General features: G+C 33.9%; 1 protein-coding gene across 1 annotated transcript; it reads right to left on the reverse strand.

Annotated features, from left to right (window-relative positions):
- Positions 1-287: 287 nt before the first annotated feature.
- LOC108476166 (actin-related protein 2/3 complex subunit 1A-like) lies at positions 288-18,769 on the reverse strand. The gene is made up of 16 exons (XM_053020159.1): positions 18,683-18,769; positions 18,469-18,592; positions 17,963-18,048; positions 16,842-16,918; positions 16,521-16,615; positions 15,939-16,008; positions 15,677-15,746; positions 5,206-5,279; positions 5,083-5,125; positions 3,769-3,850; positions 3,338-3,426; positions 3,179-3,264; positions 3,037-3,100; positions 885-991; positions 717-772; positions 288-610 (listed from the first exon to the last, which is right to left on the reverse strand). Exons 2-16 carry the CDS (start codon positions 18,536-18,538, stop codon positions 546-548), a joined length of 1,134 nt encoding a protein of 377 aa, XP_052876119.1. The 5' UTR covers positions 18,539-18,592; positions 18,683-18,769; the 3' UTR covers positions 288-545.
- Between the last annotated feature and the right edge of the window lie 4,809 nt (positions 18,770-23,578).

A 23,578-nucleotide genomic window follows, 5' to 3' on the forward strand; every position in this document is an offset into this window, starting at 1 on the left:
TATTTATATAAAACTATAAATTATTAAATTATTAATTAAGTTTAATAATTTAATTTAATTATTTTATTTTATTTTTAATGTAAAAAATAAAAATGATTTAAGAAAAAAAGTTTTAAAAAATTGATGCGAAATATCGAAATATACCTAAATAGCCGAAACACATCCAACCAATGCTGAAATGCAATGCACACACATAACTTGTAGAAAAGCACAAACATAATATGCGTCACAGGATTCTCAACTATTTTAGTGCAGGACTAATGCTTTGCTTGGTATGAGAATGAAAGTTTTGTTAATCAAGAGTCAAATTTACTTACTTTATATTCACAAATTTCATTCTCAGTTCATACAAAAAAATAGACTCTAGATCAAAAATAAAAAAATAATAAGAAATGTAATAATGTATTTAAGCTTCCGTTGATTTCAGACTGATGAGATCCATTAATATATATATATATATATATATATCACATGCCATGCTTCACTATTACTCTGTTACCTGAACTAAAAAACTGAAAAGCAAAAAGCTTTTCACGAATCAGTTCTTAGAGATACTCCTTAAGATCTTGCTGGTTTCCCAGATCCCATATTACCACTTTCCCATCCATTCCTGCAATATTCAAATAGCAGAATTATGAGAAAATACGAGTCCAAAAACTCTCAACCGATCCCAAAGTTTACGGTATCTAAACTGTAAAAGCAGCAAAACCACCCACCTGAGGTGCTGAAGCGCTTTGTCTCGGAACCTTTTTTATTTAGAAGTGCAATACAACTGCAGTTCCAACAAGAGAATGTAGAAATTGATAAGCAGCCAATGAATTCTTTTTTCTTTAGGAGAAAAAACCTACATCATATTCAATAATAACAAAATGGCAGAGAAGTACTTGATGCAGTTGTCATGAACAGCTCCCTGTATTTTTGAAGGTTCAACCGTATCATTGCTCAATCCATGCTTTGCTTGACCATATAATTTGCCAAATGCTTCAGAAAACTGAAAAGAAATAACAACCATATCAAGAAAATTGCATTACCAGTGAGTTTCAGAGACCGAGAGAAATGAGATGTATAAACTATAGACACTAGGTTTCTCAACTACAGAAGTTAAAAAGTTTCGCTATGCTGTTTTTTAAGAAAAAAAAGATCCCAGGTGCTACCTATCACTACCTTCATTCTGGAAGCCATAAAAATGTATCAAACTGTGGAATCCAACCATCTCTTCATGCCTTCCCTAACTACTACAACACCACCCAACCTTCATATGTCATACAACTTCAGTCTACTGTAGCCATAGATGTGATCTTTAAAATGGAATATACCTTTTTCCCCATCATTTTTCATAACTTCTATGACACCCCTCCCTTCCTCCCAGGAAATAAATAAATAAAAATGTAAAAGTAAAATGATTGGGCTCCAATCCAAGGCTTAAAACCTTTCCTCACATGATTGGGAGGAGGATGTGTCATTAGGGCACAAGGCTAGTAGCACTGAGATTCAACTTTTTTTTTCCAGTGCCAAGAGATGACTGTTTCTGAGAAAATAGGAATGAAAACAGCAATATTGGTGTTTGAGGAATAAGTAAAAGACATAACTGGATACAAAAACTATGACGGACTTTATGCAGAGGTAAATAATGTTCAAATGATATTATGTCCTCAAGTAGACTTCAAGAAATGGTGTCCGGGCTTGCACGGGGGAATGATAAGCCACGGAAACAATATAAGTTAGATCCTTTCCATATCTTATAGAAGACAGTTCATTTCAATTCACAATATTGGCGCTAAAGAGTAAAGATACTTGTATTTTCCATACTATGTCAAAGCTGAAATATTTCAAGATGAATAAGTAAGTTCAATTCAATATTTTAGTGGAAAAGTTTTGAACGAATTTTCTGGATTCATTCCCTTTAGCTGTACCAAGCATCTAAAGAAAATAACAGAGCAAAGGATTTCTCCAGTCCAATTAGAATCAAGATAATTGGATGAGAAATATTGAGATGAACATTTAAAAGAAAGGCAAAAGGTGCAAAGCCGACTCAGTTAGGTGCCATGCACACAGCCAACACTCAATGTGAGATTTATTTACTCCCACTTAATACTCCACCTCGTACATAGGGCCAACAAAGCTATCAAAAGGAATATGCTTCAAGTTTAGGGATTATGTGCTTATCTTGTGGCTTGGACATCATATTTTAGCAGAACAAGCCTATTATGAAGCCGTCGCAAAGTGGAATAGAGTCTGCCCCACCACCAGGGGAAACCAAATAAGGTTCTCTCTGCCTATTAGCAATTTTTTTAAGGATGGATGCTTGTCCTAAAATTTAACATGGTATCAAGACCCAGGTTTATTTGTTTCTTATTGTTCTCATTCTTTGTCACCCCTAAATTGTTTGACTTGGTAGGCCTGTTCACTTCAGCTGTTAGTATTTGACCATTGAAACTACATGTAAGGGGAAATGTTACATTGTGCTATGCCCTATCAGTGAAGTATTCAATTAGCTATGGCCTTAAGTTAAGGTTGGACCTCTCTCGACCTATAGCTAAGACTGACCAAAGTGCATAATGAGACCTAAAAGTTGATGGTTTTTCACATGCACTTTCTCTAAAACGAATTCAGGAACATACAAAAAATTAAAAATACTGTGTTTTCTCCACTTGAGTAAGAATTGCTACTAAATGAGAAAGACATGTGACCACAGAGACACCTGGAACATGATCTTTGATGTTATCCTTTCGAAGATATTGTTCAGATCGTTCATATCTTACTGACAAACCTATCATTTGAGAACAAATAGTTCGCTCAGCTCAAACTAAGGTTTAACAAAACTTGAAGCTTTGCATGATTCATTCAAGTGAATAGACAACCTGCTGATCTTATTACCCAATAAGAGCCCTACTGACAAATTATTTCCTTAAACAAACATGCCGGGAAGTGATCTGTGTTCTTAGAATTATCTGCCCTTGCCCCCTTCCCCCGGTCTCACCTATAACATTCGCACTCATATAATGAGAATAGCTAAAAGCTATATGATTTACATACCTGAGAACCAGATTTTGGACCTGACAAAGATTCTTTCCTTTCACCTAAGAATCTGATAAAGCTCCTAGAAAACAAGACCAAAAACCTTATTGATGTAACGAAGCAAGTATAGAAAATTACAGTGACAATGAATCTTACATACCATAATCCTGATTTATCTGCTGCAAAAATCATTGGGTTGCAGTCAAATCCCACGCCTATGACCATTTTCTCTGAAACAAATTGGACCTGATGGAAATTTATGTTTAGGCCCAAAATAAAGGGAAAAGAAAGCACTTAACAAGATTGAAAGCTGACCCACATCACGAAGAGGCAAATTCCGGAATGCAACATTCTGGGCCAAAGGGGAAGGACCAATATCATCAACGAAGTAAATCATAGAATTATGACCTGTAAAGAGATAAATGGTCGGTAAGAAGGAAACTTTTACAAGCAGCTCTAAGACCCTAAAGAAATGTTCCTCTTAAAAGGGAGATGGGGGAATTGATGAAGTTATATCAAAATTTAAGCTTAACCAACATAGTTTAGAGGTTTCATGCAATGACAGTTGTTCTCCAACCAAAAATTAAATGTAAAGTTGGATTAGTTTCCAAAAAAAATTCTCTCAACTAGAAACTAAACAAAAAATTAACCACGCCAAAATGTGAAATTGGTAGTTTTAAGGGGAAAATAATTTCTCCATGCCACAAACTTTATCTTCGAACATCACAAAAACAGAGAAATATTTCTTACCTACATAAGCCAAAGTATTCCCACTTGGTGACCACTTCACCCCAAATGTCCATGAAGATGACAGATCAAGCTGAACTATTTGCTGTTCCAACAGCAAGTGCCATAAAATGAAAAGAAAATGTTAGCTCTTCTTTGCACTGACAAAAGGTTAATGAAACTGCAGAACCTTGATTTCATCTAAATAAATGATGGAATAAATAAGAATTTAAGCAAGTCATTAAGCCAAGATAAAGTAGTCAGTGTAATATTCATGGGTCCCATCTGAGGCATAAATAATTTGGGTCATTAATTGATTCAACTCCGTATTTAAAGATACTCAGATACATAAATACCAACAATTCAGCATTCTTTCTTTTAGGCTAAATGTTTGGACCAATTGAATCAACAAAATATAGAAGTTATCCTTCCATGCTTCTACTTCTTTTGATGCAAAGGAAAATATTAAGAATTAACTTCAACATGTTGATTACGCTTTCAGTAATGAAAACTAATTGCGATTCCAACATGTTCTGCTAGTTTTAATAAAAATTATAGTCTGAACTATGATTTTTAAAACAAGAGGCACCAAAGGATGCGACAATGTGCAGCTGTATAGCATAATTTAAGATTACATGTCACTACTAATGAAACTTTTGACATCATACAGATTTTACCAAGATTCACTTCGTTACTGGATGAATATTTTGCGATATGTTTTCATTATTTACCGTGTTTATCAAAAATATCATTCCATAGGCAAGGACATTACCCATTACAGGAAAAAAATTTATATGGCTGTACTGGCATAATGTTTCCTTTCTAATTGGAATGGCAATTTAACATTGTGAACCATAAAAAAAGGTTTGCTTGCCTGGGAAATTACCTTGTCATTCTGGAAACTAATATGTTGTAGAACGAAAATAAATAATAATAATAATAACAATAATAAAATCCAGATCATTCATCATTCAGGATTCAGCTATCCAGTTTCAATTTCTTTACATTGATGTCCATTAGAAAAAAGAACAGATTGCACATTGATTGGGCCCCCTAATCACTAGAGGTTCATATGTCTAAAGATTTTCCCTTTCGGAAGTTAATTGCACATATTGCAACTTGGTGCATCTCTACTAACAGTTTAACATGGAAAGAAGCAAAATTGTAGCCTATTGCCCATATTCATCTTTCAAAATTTTAGTATGTTGAATTATTGGTAGAGTACAGTAAACATGGAAATACATGGATTAACAAACAAAAGTTGCAGCACCATCTTTTCCTGCAAATCAAATGCACCCATTAAATATTTACTGCTAAAGAGGGTGGCACGTATGGTACCTCTCCAAACTTTGGATCTGAAGAAGAGCCTGTTTTTGATTCCCTGGGTAATTTAAAAAGGAAACATGATACTAATGTTCTCAAACAGTAATGGGAGTCTCCAGGCAACGATATTTAGCATACCTTGTATCAACACCTTTGATAAATGTAGAAAATACTCGGCATTTTCCATCTGTGGATGTTGTAGCAAGTAGAATCTGTAGCAAAAAGAAAGTCAAAATAGACAATAAGACTTATGACACTCGGGTTCTTTTCCAAAATTTAGATTATATACTATTAATGAAACAGAATATAAGAGATGAATTCAAAAGCATCTAAAACAGATTTTCCAAATGGCATAGGTATGACGCTATGATATTCCGCAGATACAGACAAATATAAATCTTAAACTATGATATTCTGCGGGTGAACAGACTCAATTCTTAACATGTAATTTGACCACAAAAAAAACTAGGGATTAGATGATAAGCATCACGATCATCCAACCGCAGTTTATTGAACTTCAATGGCTTTATTATTCCTGTCAAATGAGATATCCAACCAGCACAATAGTTTCTTCTTTAATCAAGTATTAAAATTCAACTTTTTTCTACTACATTCATAAAAAGAGTGTTGACAGTTAGCACAGAAATACAGAAATGTCAAATACCACAACTCTCACATCAACTCATTAATAACCCTTCCCCCACTGTTTGCCGCATCATAATTCATCTTCAGCCTCACCATGAGAAAGTAAGTGATTTTACAGAGAAGCATTCATCCAATAAAAGCTTTATTCAGTATGACATTTAATCTACTTTTCCTGAATAAGCCTACTTAAAATCAACTAACTTAAGGCACTCTCAATACAATAATGCATTTTGCAAATTTCATTTACATTTTACTTTCTAGGATTGATTGACATATTTGTTGTCATGATCCCTTATAAATTGTAGTGTTTTTGCCACTGGTACAAAATTAAAAGAAGTAGGTGCTTTTGTCAATTGCAGCAAATCTTGACTGGCCTCTACAATAATTGGATGTGAAGAATGCATTTCTTAATGAAGACTTGGAAGAAGAAGTTTACATGGATCCACCACCAGGCCTTTAAAAGAAGTTGGATCGAAAGTCTGAAAACTAAAGAAATCTCTATATGGTTAAAAAAGTCACCAAGAGCTTGGTTCGGAAGGTTCACTCAGTTTGTAAAAACTATGGATACACATTCAAGGATAGACTGATCAGACTATGTCCACAAAGTATTTAGCCAATGAGAAGACGGTTATTCTCATAGTGTATGTGGACAATATTATTTCGACTGGCAATGACACAGCTGAAATAGAACAGTTAAAAATGTGTCCTGCATCCAATTTTTGAGATTAAAGGCTTAGGGTCATTGAAATATTAGCTTGGAAAGGAGGTAGCTCAATCAAAGAAGAAATTGCAGTTTCACAAAGAAATATATTATTGACCTACTTAACAGTAAACGGGAATGAATAGTTGTCACCCAGTACAGACACCAATTGATCCAATCAGAAGCCTGAGAAAGCAAAGCTGATCCAGTCGATACATCACGGTACCAAAAGCTAGTTGGAAAACTAGTTTACTTGTTACATGCGACCTGATATTGCATTCATTTTAAGTCTTGTAAGCCAGTTCAAGCATCCTCCACATGAAGAATTGTTGAAATATGTATATATTTTAAATTTATTTAGGTAGATAAATCTTATTTAGGTAGATAAGTTTTATTCATATTCTAGGAATATTTTATTTTATCTTTTATTAGAATAAGGGAATTATTTTCCTAATCAGGATTAGGACTCTTTTCTCTATTTAAGTTCAGTTCTTTAGTTAATAAAAAATAGAATAGTTTTATTAAAAGCTCTCTTGAAAACTTTCATGACATTTGAGTTAGGTTAAATCTCTAATAACATCATGATTAAAACAGCTTTCACTGGAGATAAGAGATCCAACAATCAAATAGAGGATGAAAGTTCTACCGTTGAAACAACTACCGAGAGTACAATGACTCAAGGGACAGAGGCGTCTCACCTTTCTTTCCAGCTGACATCTCACAAGCTGAATGGTAAGAATTATCTGGAATGGTCACAGTCCATAAAATTAGCAATTGATGGGTGCGATAAGCTAGGTCATTTAACTGGAAAAGTCAAGCAACCACAGGTGGGGGACCTAAAGATGAGCAACTGGAGGTCAAAAAATTCTATGATAATTGCGTGGCTTATTAATTCTATAGAAGCATCCATAGGTAAACCTTTTCTTTTTCTCCCGAATGCTAAAGATGTTTGAGACGCTGTGAAAGACACCTATTCAGATTTAGAAAACGCTTCACAGATCTTTGAGTTAAAAATAGAACTTTGGAAAACTAAGCAAGAGGAAAATGAAGTTACTTTTTATTATAACGAGATGATGTCTCTTTGGCAAGAATTGGATCAGTGTTATAATGATGAATGGGAGTGTCCCGAAAATGGTGTAAAAGCTATGAAAAAGAAGAGAATGAACGAGCTTATTTATTTCTGGCTGGTTTAAATAAAGAATTTGATGAAGTGAGATCTCAAATCTTAGGGAAAAAACCGCTTCCAAAACTTCATGAGATTTTTTCTGAGGTTAAAAGAAAGGAGACAAGGAGAAAAGTAATGTTAAGGTCAGGGTTTAAAGCTAATGATGATAATTTTGCTCTTATAACTATTAAAAATAATGATGATAGTGAAAAAATGAAAAAATCTTGGTGCGATCAATGCAAAAAATATTGGCACACTCAAGAAACGTGTTGAAAGCTCAATGGGAAACCAACGAATAGAAGAAAAAATAGTGGCAATGGCCGTGGTTCACAATCAAGGGATAGCAGAGCTTTCCAAACAACTAATGAAAATTATGAGGGCCAAAGTTCTCTGAAAGGGTCTTCATTCACTAAGGAATAATTAGGGCATCTACACAAGCTTTTTCAATCACCATAGTTTCGGATGAATTCTTCTATTCCTAACTCATCCACTAATCCTTCTTCCTCTTTTGCCTAATCAGGTACTAAATTTTGTCTTTTTCAGTGTCAAACTTTGTAAAACAAACACGTGGATCGTTGATTTTGGAGCTAGTGATCACATGACTAGAAGTTATTTTCTTTTTTTCAACTTACACACCTTGTGCAGGAAACAAAAAGATCAAAGTAGCAGATGGGTCATTCTCGGCAATAACCGAGAAAGGCACTGTTAAAATTTCGTCTTCCTTGATTTTACATGATGTTTTACATGTGCCAAATCTAACTTGTAATCTCATATCGATCAGTAAATTATCCCAGTCCTCGAATTGTCATATTATAATTGACTCCTCTATTTGTAAATTTCAGGACATGGTCTCGAAGAGGATGATTGGCAATGTTAAAGAATTTGGTGGAATTTACTTTCTTGACAACGACCATCTAAGTCAACCAACAACTATTTTATATTTAAATTCTGTTTCTGATTTTGATAAGGTTATGATTTGACATTATAGACTTAGACATCCTAATTTTTACTATTTAAAATATTTGTTATCTAATCTATTTAAAAATAAAAGTTCTTCTTCATATCACTGTGAATTTTATGAATTGGCTAAACATCATCGGTCATTCTTTCCACCTCAAAAATATAAAGCCTCCAAACCTTTTTCGTTAATTCATAGTGATATTTGGGACCTTCAAGAGTCTCAAATTTTTCAGGAAAACGTTGGTTTGTCACATTTATTGATTATCATGCTCATATTTGTTGGATGTTTTTATTAAAAGATAAGTCTGAAGTTAAAAATGTGTTTCAGTCTTTTTATACTATGGTGAAAACACAATTTGGTGTGAAAATATAAGTATTTCGGAGTGACAATGGTAGGGAACTTTTTAGTGACCAATTAGGTATTTGCTTAACCAAACATGGAAGAGTCCACCAAATTTCTTGTACAAATACACCACAACAAAATAGGATTGCAGAAAGAAAAAACCGACATCTTTTGGAAGTAACTAGGGCCTTGATGTTCACTAGTCAGGTACCACGTTTTCTTTGGGGCGAAGCCTTTTTAACAGCTACATATCTTATTAATAGAATGCCCAGTAAAACTTTAAACTATAGAACTCCTTTTCGTCTCTTTAAAGATTACTTTCCTAACTCTAAATGGATCACAGATTTATCCCTCCAAGTTTTTGGATGCAATGTTTTTGTTCATCTTCACAACCAAGGTAAACTATATTCTAGAGCAAAAAAATATGTCTTTGTTGGCTAAACTTCTAATAAAAAGGGTTACAAATGTTATGATCCAATTGATAGGAAGATTATTGTTACCATGGATGTCACATTTGTTGAAATGCAATCTTATTTTAATTCTAATCTTTAAGAAGGGAATTATAGTAAAGAAGATTCTATAATTGATTAAGAAAAGACTAGGAATATACAACATAAGGATTCTAATAATGGGGAAAACGAATTTATGATTAACACAGAAATTAATGATGTTAATGTTGTTAATAAAAAAGAGTATGAAGGTGTAGAGTCTGATCATGAGAATAAAGAACAAACAAAGAAGTTAGTTGTTTACTCAAGAAGAAATCGAAATCAAGAAAGTGGAATCCACCAGATTCATCACCAAGAATCCGACCCGCAAGATCTTGTCAAAAGTCTAGGTAAAGGTCATAATTCAGCCAATGAATTTTCTGATTTAGATATTCCAATTGCTAAAAGAAAAGATTTTAAAAATATTGTCAAATATCACATGTCTAACTTTGTATCGTATAAAGCCTTGTCTTCGACATTCTCAGCCTTTGTTTCGTGTCTTGATACTGTGAAAATATCAAAAAATGTGAAAGATGCTTTACATCTTCCTGAGTGGAAGAAGGCTATTTTAGAGGAGATGCACGCTCTTGAAATAACAGGTACATGGGAAACAATGGGTAGAGAAAAAAACAGTGGGCTGTAAATGGGTGTTCGTTCACAACCAAATTCAAACCAGATGGATCTTTAGATAGATAAAAATCCCAATTAGTGGCTAAAGGGTATACTCAAACATACGGAATAGATTATCTTGAAACATTTGCTCCAGTAACCAAATTAAATTCCCTTCTCTTTTATCAATTGCTGTTAATCTTGATTGGTCTTTACAACAACTAGATGTGAAGAATGCTTTCCTAAATAGGAAACTTGAAGAAGAAATTTACATGGATCCTCCTCTAGGTTTTGAAGAAAAATTTGGAACTCGAGTATGTAAACTCAAGAAATGTTTGTATGGTCAAGTTGAACGGTTCACTCAAGTTGTTAAAAAAATAGGTTACTCACAAGGGCAAGTTGATCACACAATGTTCTATCGACATTCACAAAAAGGTAGAATAACAGTTATTATAGTTTATGTCGATGATATCATTCTAATAGAAGATGATGTGGATGAAATAAGGCATCTCAAGGAGCATCTAGCATTTGAGTTTGAGATCAAAGACTTGGGTCCTTTGAAATACTTTCTTGGAATGGAAGTTGCTTGATTAAAGAAGGATCTTGTGGTCTCTCAAAGAAAATATGTGATTGATATTTTAAAAAAGGCTAGGATGAGTGGTTGCCGCCCAGCTGACACACCAATTGATCCAAATGTAAAATTTAGAAATAAAAAAGGTCAATTAGTTGATAAAGGGCAGTACCAAAGATTAGTTGGTAAGTTAATTTACTTGTCACATACAAGGCCAGATATAGCTTTTGCAGTGAGCTTAGTGAGTCAATTATGCACTTCCCAATGGAGAAACATGAAGAAGCAATGTTTTGAATTCTAAGATACTTGAAGAGTTCACCTGGAAAGGGCTTATTCTTCAAGAAATTCAAACAAAGAGAAATTGAAATTCATACAGATGCAAATTGGGCAGGCTCAATAACAGATAGAAGATCTAAATCAGGATACTGTACATTTGTTTGGGGAAACCTTGTGACTTGGCGAAGCAAAAAACAAAGTGTTGTAGCAAGAAGTAGTGCAAAGGCTGAGTTTAGATCAATGGCTTAACGAATTTGTGAAATGATGTGGTTAAAAAGAATTATGGAAGAGGTGAGGAAACCAATAACTTCACCAATGAAGTTGTACTGTGATAGCAAAGCTGCCATTAGTATTGCTCACAACCCAGTCCAGCATGACAGAACTAAACATTTTGAGATTGATAGACACTTTATCAAGGAGAAGATTGAAGAAGGCCAAGTGTGCAAGCCTCTTGTTCCTTCAAAACAACAGATTGCTGACATACTCACCAAAGGGCTCTCTAAGACAAGCTTTAATTTTCTTGTAAGCAAGTTGAGCATGATTGATATATATGTACCAACTTGAGGGAGGGTGTTGAAATATGTATATATTTTAAATTTATTTAGGTAGATAAATTTTATTTAGATAAGTTTTATTCACATTCTAGGAATATTTTATTTTATCTTTTAGTAGTTTATTAGAATAAGGGAATTAGGACTAGGACTCTTTTTTCTATTTAAGTTCAATTCTTTAGTTAATAAAAAATAGAACAGTTTTATTAAAAGCTCTCTTGAAAACTTTCAAGAATATCTTGAAGCAGTGTATCGAATTCTATGGTATTCAAACAGCTCTCCAAAAAATGGCCTATTTTTCAAAAAGAATGAATAATGGAACAAACGCAAATTGGCCAGACTTGATAGAAAATCAACATCAAAGTTATTGTACTTTTGTGTCGGGGCACTCAATAGCGTGGAGAAGCCAAAAAAAAAAACAATGGTTGCTCAAAATAGTGTAGAAGCATGATACATATCAATGGCTCATGGAGTTTGCAAGATGATGTGGCCGAAACAAGTTATGGAAGAACTAAAAAGATCTATGACCATGCCTATCAAGTTGTACTATGAGAACAGGTCTATAACCATGCCTATCAAGTTGTACTGTGAGAACAAGGCAATCAATAGTATTGCACAAAATCCAATTCAACATGACAACCAAACATATTGAAATTGAAAGGCATTTTACAAAGGCAAAGATTGAAGCCAGAGCTATTTGCATGCCATTTGTTCCAACATTGCAACAAATAGTTGATATTCTTATAAAGAGACTATTCAGACCTAACAATGAGCTTCTTATAAGCAAAGTTCGGCACAATAGACATCTACGCACCAACTTGAAGGGGAATGTTGGACAGTTAAGGTTTTTTTTTTTTAGATTATATTTTATTTTTGAGATCCATTGACATTCGTTGTCATGCTCCTCTATAAATTGTATTGTTTGCTCATCAATCATATAATAAGAAGATTTTAGTTTATTCTTCAAAACTTATTGTCTTTTAATCTCCCATTTCCTTATTACTTCACATTTTTTCACTCCTTTTCTTGATCCTCTTTCTCTCTCCGTCTTACAAAATGCTTCCTCTACTACTTCCTCTCGTGCTTCCTCTCACAATGCCTTTGTAAGCTCGACAATATCAAAAGGGGGTAAATTGAGATTTAAAAAATCTAAATAAAAAAATCGATACAAGTGATTCAAAGACATTTAGCCTCAATTGCCGCCCTCTACCTTAGCTCCTCTTGCTAAGAATTTTCCCAATCTACCAACTTGAATTGCTACCTTCTAAAATAAGGTATAACACAATCTATCTTTTGAAGGTAAGATTGCACCACTTAATCCCAAGTAATCTCACAAAAAAAAAAAAAAGTAAGAAAGTAGCAAACAATGAATAACCTCTCAAATGTATGGGTTTGCAAATTAAATCTCTCTCAAATACAAATAAACACTTTGAATAAAGGTAATAAACTCAACTCAATTGGATAGATGAAGAAAATTACAGTTATAGTTCAAGCATGGGTAAATGACACGTATTTGCATATTTAAGGTAAAGTCAATATGTACATATGCATTTCTATTTCTCCCCCCTTTTTATTATGTCAAAAAGAATAAAAGCATTTTAGAAGCATAAATATACCAAAGGGTTATAGCAGAAGCAATCAAAGCTCAAAGAGGGAGAAAAGATCGCAAATCAAATGAAGATACCAAAGATTTCATTCTTGTTCTTCATCTATCCAATTGGGTTGAGTTTATTATCTTTATTCAAAATGTTTATTTGTATTTGAGAGAGGTTTAATTTGCAAGCCCATACCTTTGAGAGATTATTCATTTTTTGCTACTTTCTTACTTTCTTTGAGGAGATTACTTAGACTTTGTGGTAAAAAAATCTTAAAAGAATTTAGCGGTCCTATCTTACCTTCAAAAGATAGAGAGACTATAAAGATTATACATTGTCCTTGAAAGGTAGCAATTCAAGTTAGTGGATTGAAATATCCTTAGCAAGAGAATCTAAGATAAAGGATGTAAGTAATTGAAGCTGAACCTTTATAAATCACTTTTGCCAATTTATGTTTTTGTTATTTGAGATTTGAGATTTCGAAATCCAATTCACACCTTCTTTGTATCATCGAGCTTACAATTTTTTATTTTTTATTTTTTGCAGTCAATTTGTACATCAGTAATTTGGTGCTTACATGAAAGAGCTGAAGTTTGAATGATCAGCAACACATTAGCAGCGAAATTGCACACACAAATCTTTTCATGTCACATTGACACAAGTATGCAGCCCTAGAATGTTGAGCACATGTAATACAATAAAAGACAAGAACACAGCATTTTCAGCTAAAACCTGCCAATGATACATATGGCAAATGAAAATTTAAAAATAAGTTCATCTGAGCATACATGGATGCATCACACGCATGTTTGTTTACATATATCCATTTCTTTAACTACGCATTGAAATTACTGACTTCTAGATATACAATCCTCTAAACTTTTCTTAGAAATATGGTTATTAAGTATGGTAAAAAGTTTCAGGTGTTTAGAGAAAGGAAGAAAATAAAGAAGACTAATAAGGAGAAAAGGAGTAAGAGAGAGTAGAGTTAAGAAACAAAGAGGCACCCAAGAACTAGTTGATCATGTTAATAGATTGGCAAGTCGGAGATATACATTTGTTGATCACTTAGAGAATTAATCAAGCTTCAAAGCCCATACACTCATTTGAAGTCCAACTTCATTAGATGTTCCTTAACATGAAGAGTTTAAACCTAGTACATTCCGTATACTTACAATTGGGTGTTGCAACATGACAACAAGATAAAGGAGCTCAAACTCTAGACCCATGAAGGTGAACCTGTCTTGTTGATCTTCAAGGTATTCCCCGCCTAAGCCCTCTCTGATAAAAAGTTGTAGGAATGATAAGGATTCAAATGTAGACTCTTAGGTTGGGAGACATCAAAATGCACTTGGAAACATACAGGTATGCTTTTTATAGACTAGGTGTTTGCAAATTTAGGCCATTGAATGAATGTGGATCCCAAGTTAGGGAAGGTATCATTAGGCCAAGGTTTCTCTTGGAACAGGAGAAAAATCCTTCCATTAAAGAAGACTACAATTAGGATCAATTAATCGAAGCATGGTGATAAGCCTTCAATGGCTGGCAATGATCACTGCTGGCATCTTCTTTGGCATCCTATCACTGAACAGGAGCTCAAGGAACATGATTTCAAAAAGGATAAATCTATCTTCATACACTATGCAATCACATGCTAATCATGCTTCACCTATTAAGGTAGTTGTTATAAAAGTAATAAAAGGAACAAGAAATGTGCAAAGTGAAGACAAGGACAATTGTTTAGGAGTAGAATTACATGAAGAAACAGTAAGATGATGCAAATTTGTCAAGGAAAAAGAAATGAACAAAGTGGTTTGGTGAAGAAAATAATCAAGGAGCAAGTATGGATGACAAAGTCTTGTGAGAGAAAAATTGATCTTAATGTTTATAATAATGATTTGACAAGTAGATGGCTTTAACAAAAAATAATCTAAGACTTCGATCTCATCAAAAGAAAAATGCAATCAGCAATAACTGGATTGCGGGTTTCAAGCTGGGAGAAAAGGCGCAATCACTGCTAACACAAAGTGGTAGAAGCATTTTCTTACTCTCTTCTTCTTTGTGTTTTCCCTAAATGTCAATTCATTTAATATTCCTTTTATATCTTCTCTTAGAAATTAAGGAAAGCGGAATCTGATCCTTTTTCTTGTGACTCCGTTAGATGACATACCTAAATGCCCAAAATGATAGGTTGGGACATATTGGCTCATCTGTGTGACTCCAATCACTTGTTTAAAAATATACTCTAGCATGTCCATGCTTTGACTTAAAAGGTTTCCCCAAAAAAATGTCGACTCCCTCCCATCTGTAGCTAAAGTCTAATGTAAAGTGTCCTACTTAGATTCTTTTTAAAAATGGAAACAAAGAAACACATGCACATATACATAATTAAACCAAGATTTATTAACCTGCTAGAAAGAGATGGTTTTGGGATGGTTTTTTTTCAAACCATTAAACATTAAGCTAATGTGCTTATGTCAAACAACTTTAGTTTTTGTCTTACATTCTTTGTCCCTCAATTCACTCTTCTAAATGTAATGGCAAGGGAGTTAAACAAGACCCTAAAATACATGAAAATGAATGAACTCTACCACAAAATGATTTTCCATATCATAGAATAAAATTGAATAGAAACCTACCATATAAGTACAATAAGAATTGAAAAAGAACACTTTTCCAAAATGCAGTAAAGTCAGAAAAACGCACATTATTAGGATGCCAAGCAACACTTGTGACAGAAGAATCATGTTTTTTCCTGATAACTTTGCTTACCCACCTGGAAACAGCAAACCAGACAAGCATATAGCATCAATCATGGATAGAAAAAGAAATCAGTAGGACCTCAATGTTTGAAATTCACCCACAGTTGGAAACAATGTATGTATGTACACAAATATATATATACAAACTAAGTTCGACAATATTAAGAGAGAGGAAAGGTGAGAACTGATATGTAGCAACATATTACCAGTTATTCTCTTGCTCATAATAGCATACGCACACAGTTTTAGCACCACTTCCAACAGCAAACTTGTTTTCTGGGAGTTAAAGGAGAGGAAGAAATGAATTGGTTAGAACTTTGTCAATTGCTTGAATAAAGGATCTATAATGACCTGCAGTTTTCCTGAAACAGACTTCAACGGTCATAAGAACAAGGAGATGTAACAATTATCAAAATAATAGCAAAAAAAAAAAAAAAAGAAAGTGCTATTGACTTCATAAGGAACTTTTTCTTATCAAATAATCCAACTGCTATTCTGAAGTCCTACTCCACAACACAATTTATATTCTCATAGGTCAGATGCCTATCTATTTTATAAGCTTAAGCAAAATCAACAGTGAATAAGCTGCTAGGACAATGAACCCTGAAGTAATGTGTCAAATTGTAAAAGAGTGGTCCTACGCTTTGTTCTTAATAACTTGGGGGGGGGGGGGGGAACAAATTAAGTAGATCCAAGAAAGTGCCAATCTGAGTAAAAACCTAACTTATTGTACAGTACAAAGAAGTGAAGAATTAATAATAGTGCAAGGTCAAATTATGTTTATGTACCTTTGGGGCTCCACTGAACACAAAGTGCAGCACGATTGAGCCTAAGAATAACAAGAGTTGGTACCCACTCTGGTCCTTCTCGGTTCCAAACATATCTTCAAATGGGATCACAAATTTCAGGAGACAAAGAACACAATAACAGTGCCATAGAGAAATGAAAACAAGAAAATCCAAAGAAGTCAAACACGAAGCTCATGTTAGGCACTGTTTGCTTGTGTTTGTCAGGCACAGGGAAAAAGAAAGGAGGAGATCCAAATTACGGAACTTTCATTTGTACATATATATATATACACACATATATATAAACAGAAAATTACTCACGAATTCCGATCATGAGATACAGAAACAATTCTGTTTGACTTTCCACTCCAGTCTATCCCAGAAACAATTTGATCATGCTGTGAAAATTTGACATAAAAAAAAAAATCATATTGATCAAAAATCAAACATAAAACAAACAAAACTTAACAAAGAAATGCATCAACATCCTTCAATGTAGTCACTTCAACACCCGGATAAATTTTCATTTTATAAGAAGAAAAATAAGTAACTAAACATGATGCTAGGATAGAATTTCCTTCCAAAAGAACAAGAAGACTAAACAGCCTTGTTGTCTTCAACACGAAAAGAGTGGATTATTTAGACTGTGGAGGTCCTCATGTTTTAGTGTTATGCTCAACATCCGTAGTTTAAAGTGCTTCCATTATAACTTGGTCTATCTCACCTAGTCACCTTTTAACTTGTTCTAAGGCATATCCAACAATTCTAGCATGGGCACATTTAAAGAATCAAAAGTATTATTAAATATCAGTACAATTTATTTCCAATCATTTGCAGTCCGGACAAGACTTTGCAATGAGTTTGGGAATCTTGGATCTCATCATGGCTTTTTTTTTCTTGAACTAATCTCATCATAGGCTGCTACTCTTTGTTCTCGCCTTTTAAATTTTAGCTTTATCACAACTACTGTAATCCCCATCACACAATTCAGAACCTAATCTAATAAATCTCCCGGTTGCTTTAGAATTCCCAACTTTGGTTTATAGAGCTTTCCGGTCCAGTTAAAGGTAAAAGAGGTAAAAGGGCAGACTAATATCATACCATAGGTTGAAACCCAAAAATTCATCAGACCTCCATGCTGTGGCAGTGCTTCTATTTACTTACTAAGAAAGGCTAAGATTTCAGACAAGAAACCATCATGTCATCTCATATTTTCCTTTTCAAGAAACATTTTTATTCTTAGTTAAAGAGAGGCTTCAACCTAGGTTCTAGACTTCTAGTCATATCCAATTTGCAAATTGATGTGTTCCAAAAGTACCACACAACATGACTCCAAAATGAAACTTCAAATAACTATTGGAGATGAGTTAAGACATACAGCATAGATAATAGGACTAAATCATAACTTGGTGGTTTATAGGGGAAAATTTTTGATAAAGTACCTTCTGAAGAACATGAACTTTCTCCCACTTGTCATTCACCAATCTATAAATGTGAACCTCATTATTATTTGGGCATAATGCTACCACTGCAGGCAAGAGAAAGTGAATTAAATATGTAGAAAACACAGAAAACAATATCTCATGCAATTTAAAATAAACAGAACCAAATCATTAGTTCTAAAATTCTCAAAACAAAAAAAAAAAGTTCTAAAAACACGCATCATTTTAATTAAACATGTATCATTAGTTCTAAATCCAGCATATCACCAAAAAATGGATCAATATAGAATGAGAAAGTAACGTAAAGAAAGAGTAAATTGACCATTAATTTCATTTTCCTCTTCAATTTTACATTTCTAAGACAAATATCACATCACAATAACATTTAACTCAAATATATACATTCTTTTATTTCCTACATTTTCACAGCAACCAACCGAAACATAAAGATGAAGAGAGGGAATGGAATTTCGACAGAAACAAATTAAAAGAATGAATGAATTTACTGGAGTGATCGGGACTCCAAGCATGGCAAGTGATGCACTGAGCGAACTGGTGAACGGCGACGGCCGCCATTTTTAAGCTGATGAATTTGATATATTGAGCTCCGAATGAGATGGAGAGAGATCTCTGGAGAAGAGAAAGAACTGTGAAGCGATCTCAGCTTCGGTTTAAAGTCTCTGTTAACAAACGGAAAGCTTGAAAGACTAGACTAGATACCAAATACCAATAGAGGTGCGATTGGACAAGTTCTCACCCGTCGACTTTGGGGATTTTTAGATTTTGTTTTTTTATTTTCAGCAGGTTGAATTATGGGCTAAACATTCATTTAGCCCTTATAGTTTCCACTTCTCATTTTTTTCTCCATTACCTCATTTCATTTTTTGATAAACTACACAATTGGTCACCTAACTTTCATAAATTTTCATTTTAGGCACCAAAATTAAAAAGTTTGCAATATGGGCATTGCCATTACATATATCATTGTAGTCACTTTCATTACATACTTTTATCATTTTAGCCACTTGCCTTTAATTTACCATTGCATATACTCATTTTAATCACTCAACTTTAGTAAATTTTCATTTTAATCACTTATTTTCTTTTTAAAATTAATTTTTTTCAAAGAAAATATAGGTTTGACAATAAATTAAGTTATTCCGCTATGAGATGAAACCCAAGCTTTTCACTAGTAACTTAATTCCATCTTTTCACTGGTAACTTAATTCCATGTAAAAACTCATATTTTTCCTATAAAAATTTAAGTAATTGCTTGTAAACCCCCAAGCTTTTCCTTTACTGAAAAAATTAAAATTAATTTCAAAAAAAGATAAAGGAAATTAAAAGTTAAAATGTAATTTCCTATAAATAACAAAATAATTTCCTATAAAACATTGGTTTTCCTTTTACTATAAAAAATTCTAAAAGGGAAAAATAAAATGGAAATGAAAAGATAAATTGGTTTTCTTGTAACAAACTAAGTTTATCCTATAAAAACTAAGGTAATTCCCTATAAACCCCATATTTTCCTTCCTCTCGCTAAGAAAAAAATTAAAATTAATTCTAAAAGAAAAAAAACCAAAGAAAATTAAAATAAAAATTATATTTCTAACCCAAATTTTCCCTATAATAACCAGGTTTTTCCCTTTTCTAAAAAAACTAAAATTGATTCTTAAAAATGAAAAAATAAAGAAAATTAAAAAGATAAAATGAATGACCAAGATGACAATGTACTAAAGTTGGGTTATTAAAATGATAAAAGTATGTAACAGCGGTGACTAAAATGATAGTTGTATGTAACAATAGTGCTCATATTACAAAATTTTTATTTTCGATACCTAAACTGAAAATTTATGAAAGTTAGGTGATTGATAAGGGATAATTATGTATATCTAATTACTGTCCTCTCATGCTTGTTTTAGCTTACTTTTGAGTGAAATTGAATCGTTTTAAGGTCAAATCATGTTTTAGGTCATTAATGGATATGCTTGTGTTTTGTGTCACTTTTATTATTTTGATGTTATTTTAGAGTTTTGGTAATATACGATGCATAAAGTGTGTTTTTGATAATGTGTTGATGACTGGAAGACTAAGGACATAAAGGTTTGAAGGCTTGACAAATAGAAAGTCATGCCCCAGCATTGATTTGCTTGACGTCGCGATGTGGGGGACTAAAATGGCATAAGGTGACCAAGGTTGAGGTAGTGACGTTAAAAGATTGGAGGTCATGACCACGCTAATTGTTTGGATTTGAAGAACCAAACGTCCTATGCAACGCCACAACGTTAGGAAGCCAAAGGCACAATGTTGACTGATCAAGCTATAGGGATCGTGCCAAACAGCGAGTGACACTGCGACGTGAAATGCTAAAATCGAGGTGTCGTTTCCTAAAGTCACAATGTAGAAACCTAAGGCCGTGACGTTAATGCCTTGCTCATTGTATAAGAAAAGATCATTCATGAAGTATGACGTTAGTGTTGGATCTGGTGTCCTAAGTGTAGTATTTTTGGCTATGTACACTTGTATTTTTTTAAAAAAATTGGTTTAATATCATTGTATATTGTCTTCAATAGTTTTTTTATGCAAAGCAAAATGAAAGCAAATATTGGCTCAATGGTTACCTAACGTTTAACTAATACTAAGTGATATTACATGGTCGGATTGTAATACGGAAAGACAACTTGTATTAGTAGATGACCTATAACACCTATACCCGACTCGATCTTCAGGTCCGAGCTACAGTATGCCAAATTTTTTGTTGAAGCAACTATGATTAAATTAAATATGAATTCACATCATCAAGCTAATATTCATAAAAATCTTAAACAAACAATACAATATGGAATCATTCTCAGGTCCTAAACGAGCTTACAGAAGCTTTTAAGTTAACCTAAATCAAATTAGGACTGAATCGTAAAATTTACAAAACACAATATGGGCATCATGACGTTAACATTACCAAGTTGTAATGTCACCAAACAGTTTGTCACGTCATTACATCAGTCAACTCGAAGTCGCAACGTCACTCACTGTTTGGCCTCGTTGAGATGGCAGGGCTCATAGTCTTAACATGACATTACATGCCATTTCTCGTCGTGGAGACATACATTGATGTCCAACATCACATGATGTTTCTACAATACCACCTCAAAAAACCTGCAATTTTAAGTGTAACAACCCATTTTTTAGTGGTGCCAGAAATAGTGGTTTCAGGGCTACAAATCCAACGAGTAAGTCCATAAATATTATTATTTAATATTTATGAGTCAAATACTATAACGCCCAAGTAATTTAATCCTACTTCTGTGAATATTTGACACAACTGTGTTTCTGCTTCAATGGTTAAGTGTTCTGGATGTGTGTGTGAAGTCTTGGGTTCAAGTCTCATTTCTGTCAATTTTGTCATTTTTGGATCAAGCATTATCCTTGTTCGGTGGGCTTAAATTAAATTACTTGTAAATTCTTATCAGAATGAGCCTGCTGGTTCAAGTGGTAAAGGTTTGTGGTGTTGGAGATCCTGTGTTCGAGACTCTACGTTAGCGTGGATGCTATTTTTGCTTAGAGATAAGGTAGTGTTTCGTTCGTGTTTAGATTCTAAGAAGTTGGAGGTTAGTAGGATTAGTGGGAGGAAATTTAGGGATTTGTGATCAGAATGATTATCTTCCTGATTATCTGTTAATTATTTTCCTTTTTCAAAATTTCGGTCCCTTTTGGAAAAATTCTGACGTTCTTTTTTATTTCTCTTCTTTTCTCCCTTTCTGTTGTTTTTCTCTCCAATCGGTATCAACTCTTTGTTTTCCAAATTATTGTTTCTTTGCTCATGGTGCTCGTACTTTGGTAAGTATTATGTTTCATTCATATAGGTGGTCTTTTTCTTTAATCCATTTAGAACGGTGTGGATTTTTTGTTGACATTGAATTTACATTTTGGTAGCAGCAAATCAAGAAGATCGTGTCCCTACTCTTGCGAAATCATAGGCAATCATTCAGAGTGTTTAGGGTAAGCATTGAAAGCTTGTTTTAATCTATTGTCAGTATCGAGTTTCTGGGTTAATCTTATTTTAGGACTGATTTTGAGCATTGATATATTGACTTTTAGGTTTTGGAAGGCTCAGGATAGTTTTCGAGTTAAATTGATACTAGGTGTATACTCGAAATGCAGAAAATGAGGCATCAAAAAAAGCCAAAAAATAAATCTGTTGATGCCACACGGGCGTGTGGTCGCCCGTGTGGATGGCCGAGTGCGAGACACGGCTGTGTGGTCGACGAAGACATGGCCGTGCACAGCACACGGCCGTGTGGTGGATCAAGTGTAGCTGTGTAGGCCACACAGGCATGGCCAAGTTGGGCGTGTGGACCCATACGGTATGTCACATAGGCGTGTGAATTTTTTGGGCCAAGCTATGTGGGCCACACGGCAAGGGCCAATCTGGGCATATAGGCCCATAATTCTAAAATTTTCCCTAGGGTCGCACGGGTTGCTCCGATCGACTATGGGCCTACTATAGGGTCGGTAAAGGCTATTTAAACCCCATGTGAATGTTATGATATTCTGATAGATTGATTTGAGTAGGATACTAAATGTATGCTTGACTGTACTACCGTATGTATATCTGTTATTTGTTAAAAAGCATGCCAAGCATGTTAATTTGATAATTTTTTATCTGATTTTCTGTATCAATTTGGGGTGGGACTTGTATTTGAGGAGGAAGTATTCTGATCGACGTTAATCGCCTATAAGTTGGTAGCATGGCTGCATATATTCTTATATGTGTCTTAATGGCACAAGTTGGTTTGTAAGGATAGGTGGGTGTTTTTAATCCCACATGGTATGATGGGATGGTTGAAGATGGTGTGTAGAGAATGGGGGTAGGATTTATGCATGTCTGCTTCTGGATCTGATTCTGAATATGAAATTGTATCTGCTTCTGACTGTGTTTAAAATCTGTATGCTTGCATGCTTAAATATGTTGGGTTACACACTGAGTTTACGTAAACTCACATCTATTTGTTTGTTTTGGCAGGTGATCTACAGACTTAGGTGAATCAGCACGGTAGAGTCTCACGGTGACCACAAGTTTGGAAATTGACTTTAAATAATGGTTTTATTTAATTTCAGATTATTTCTGGGAGTTATGCAAGTATTGAACATTCTGGACTGTTTGGATTTTGTTTTGGTCTGGGTTTTTTATTATTATGTTTGACTAAAATTACGGTTTTATGAAACCAAAGGTTTTTCCAAAAGAACGAACTAGATTTTCAAAATATAACAGTTTTAAAACCTCCGCTATAAATAAGGTTTTGGTAAATGAGTTAATTAAATAACGTTTTCAGTAATAGTTATAAAACTTGGATGATTTATCGAGACAGCTTTGTTTTCAAAACTCAACCTTTGTGACATCACCAGATTCAGCCATAATATTTAGGCGGGGTTTGGGGTGTTACATTTAGTGGTATTAGAGCCAGGTTGTAAAACTCTGCCGTGAATTTTAGGTTCTAAAATCTTTTTTTTTAAAATTGGTTTCCAAATATCCTGAATAATTTGAACAATTGAGAAAGCATGTGGTACACTAAGTCTCCGGCGCCGATCATGTAAGTATTTCTGAAACTTAGTTTG

The sequence above is a fragment of the Gossypium arboreum genome, chromosome 10 (assembly GCF_025698485.1).
Source record: "Gossypium arboreum isolate Shixiya-1 chromosome 10, ASM2569848v2, whole genome shotgun sequence".
NCBI lineage: Eukaryota > Viridiplantae > Streptophyta > Magnoliopsida > Malvales > Malvaceae > Gossypium > Gossypium arboreum.

What these genes read in the sequence shown, in the direction of transcription:
- LOC108476166 (XM_053020159.1), bottom strand. Translation starts at nt 18,538, where the DNA reads ATGGCGGCCGTCGCCGTTCACCAGTTCGCTCAGTGCATCACTTGCCAT. An exon ending in GTATCTCATGATCGGAATTC is followed by an intron (nt 16,616 to 16,841) that starts GTGAGTAATTTT and finishes TCCCATTTGAAG; the next exon opens with ATATGTTTGGAACCGAGAAG. An exon ending in GCAGATAAATCAGGATTATG is followed by an intron (nt 3,101 to 3,178) that starts GTATGTAAGATT and finishes CTTGTTTTCTAG; the next exon opens with GAGCTTTATCAGATTCTTAG.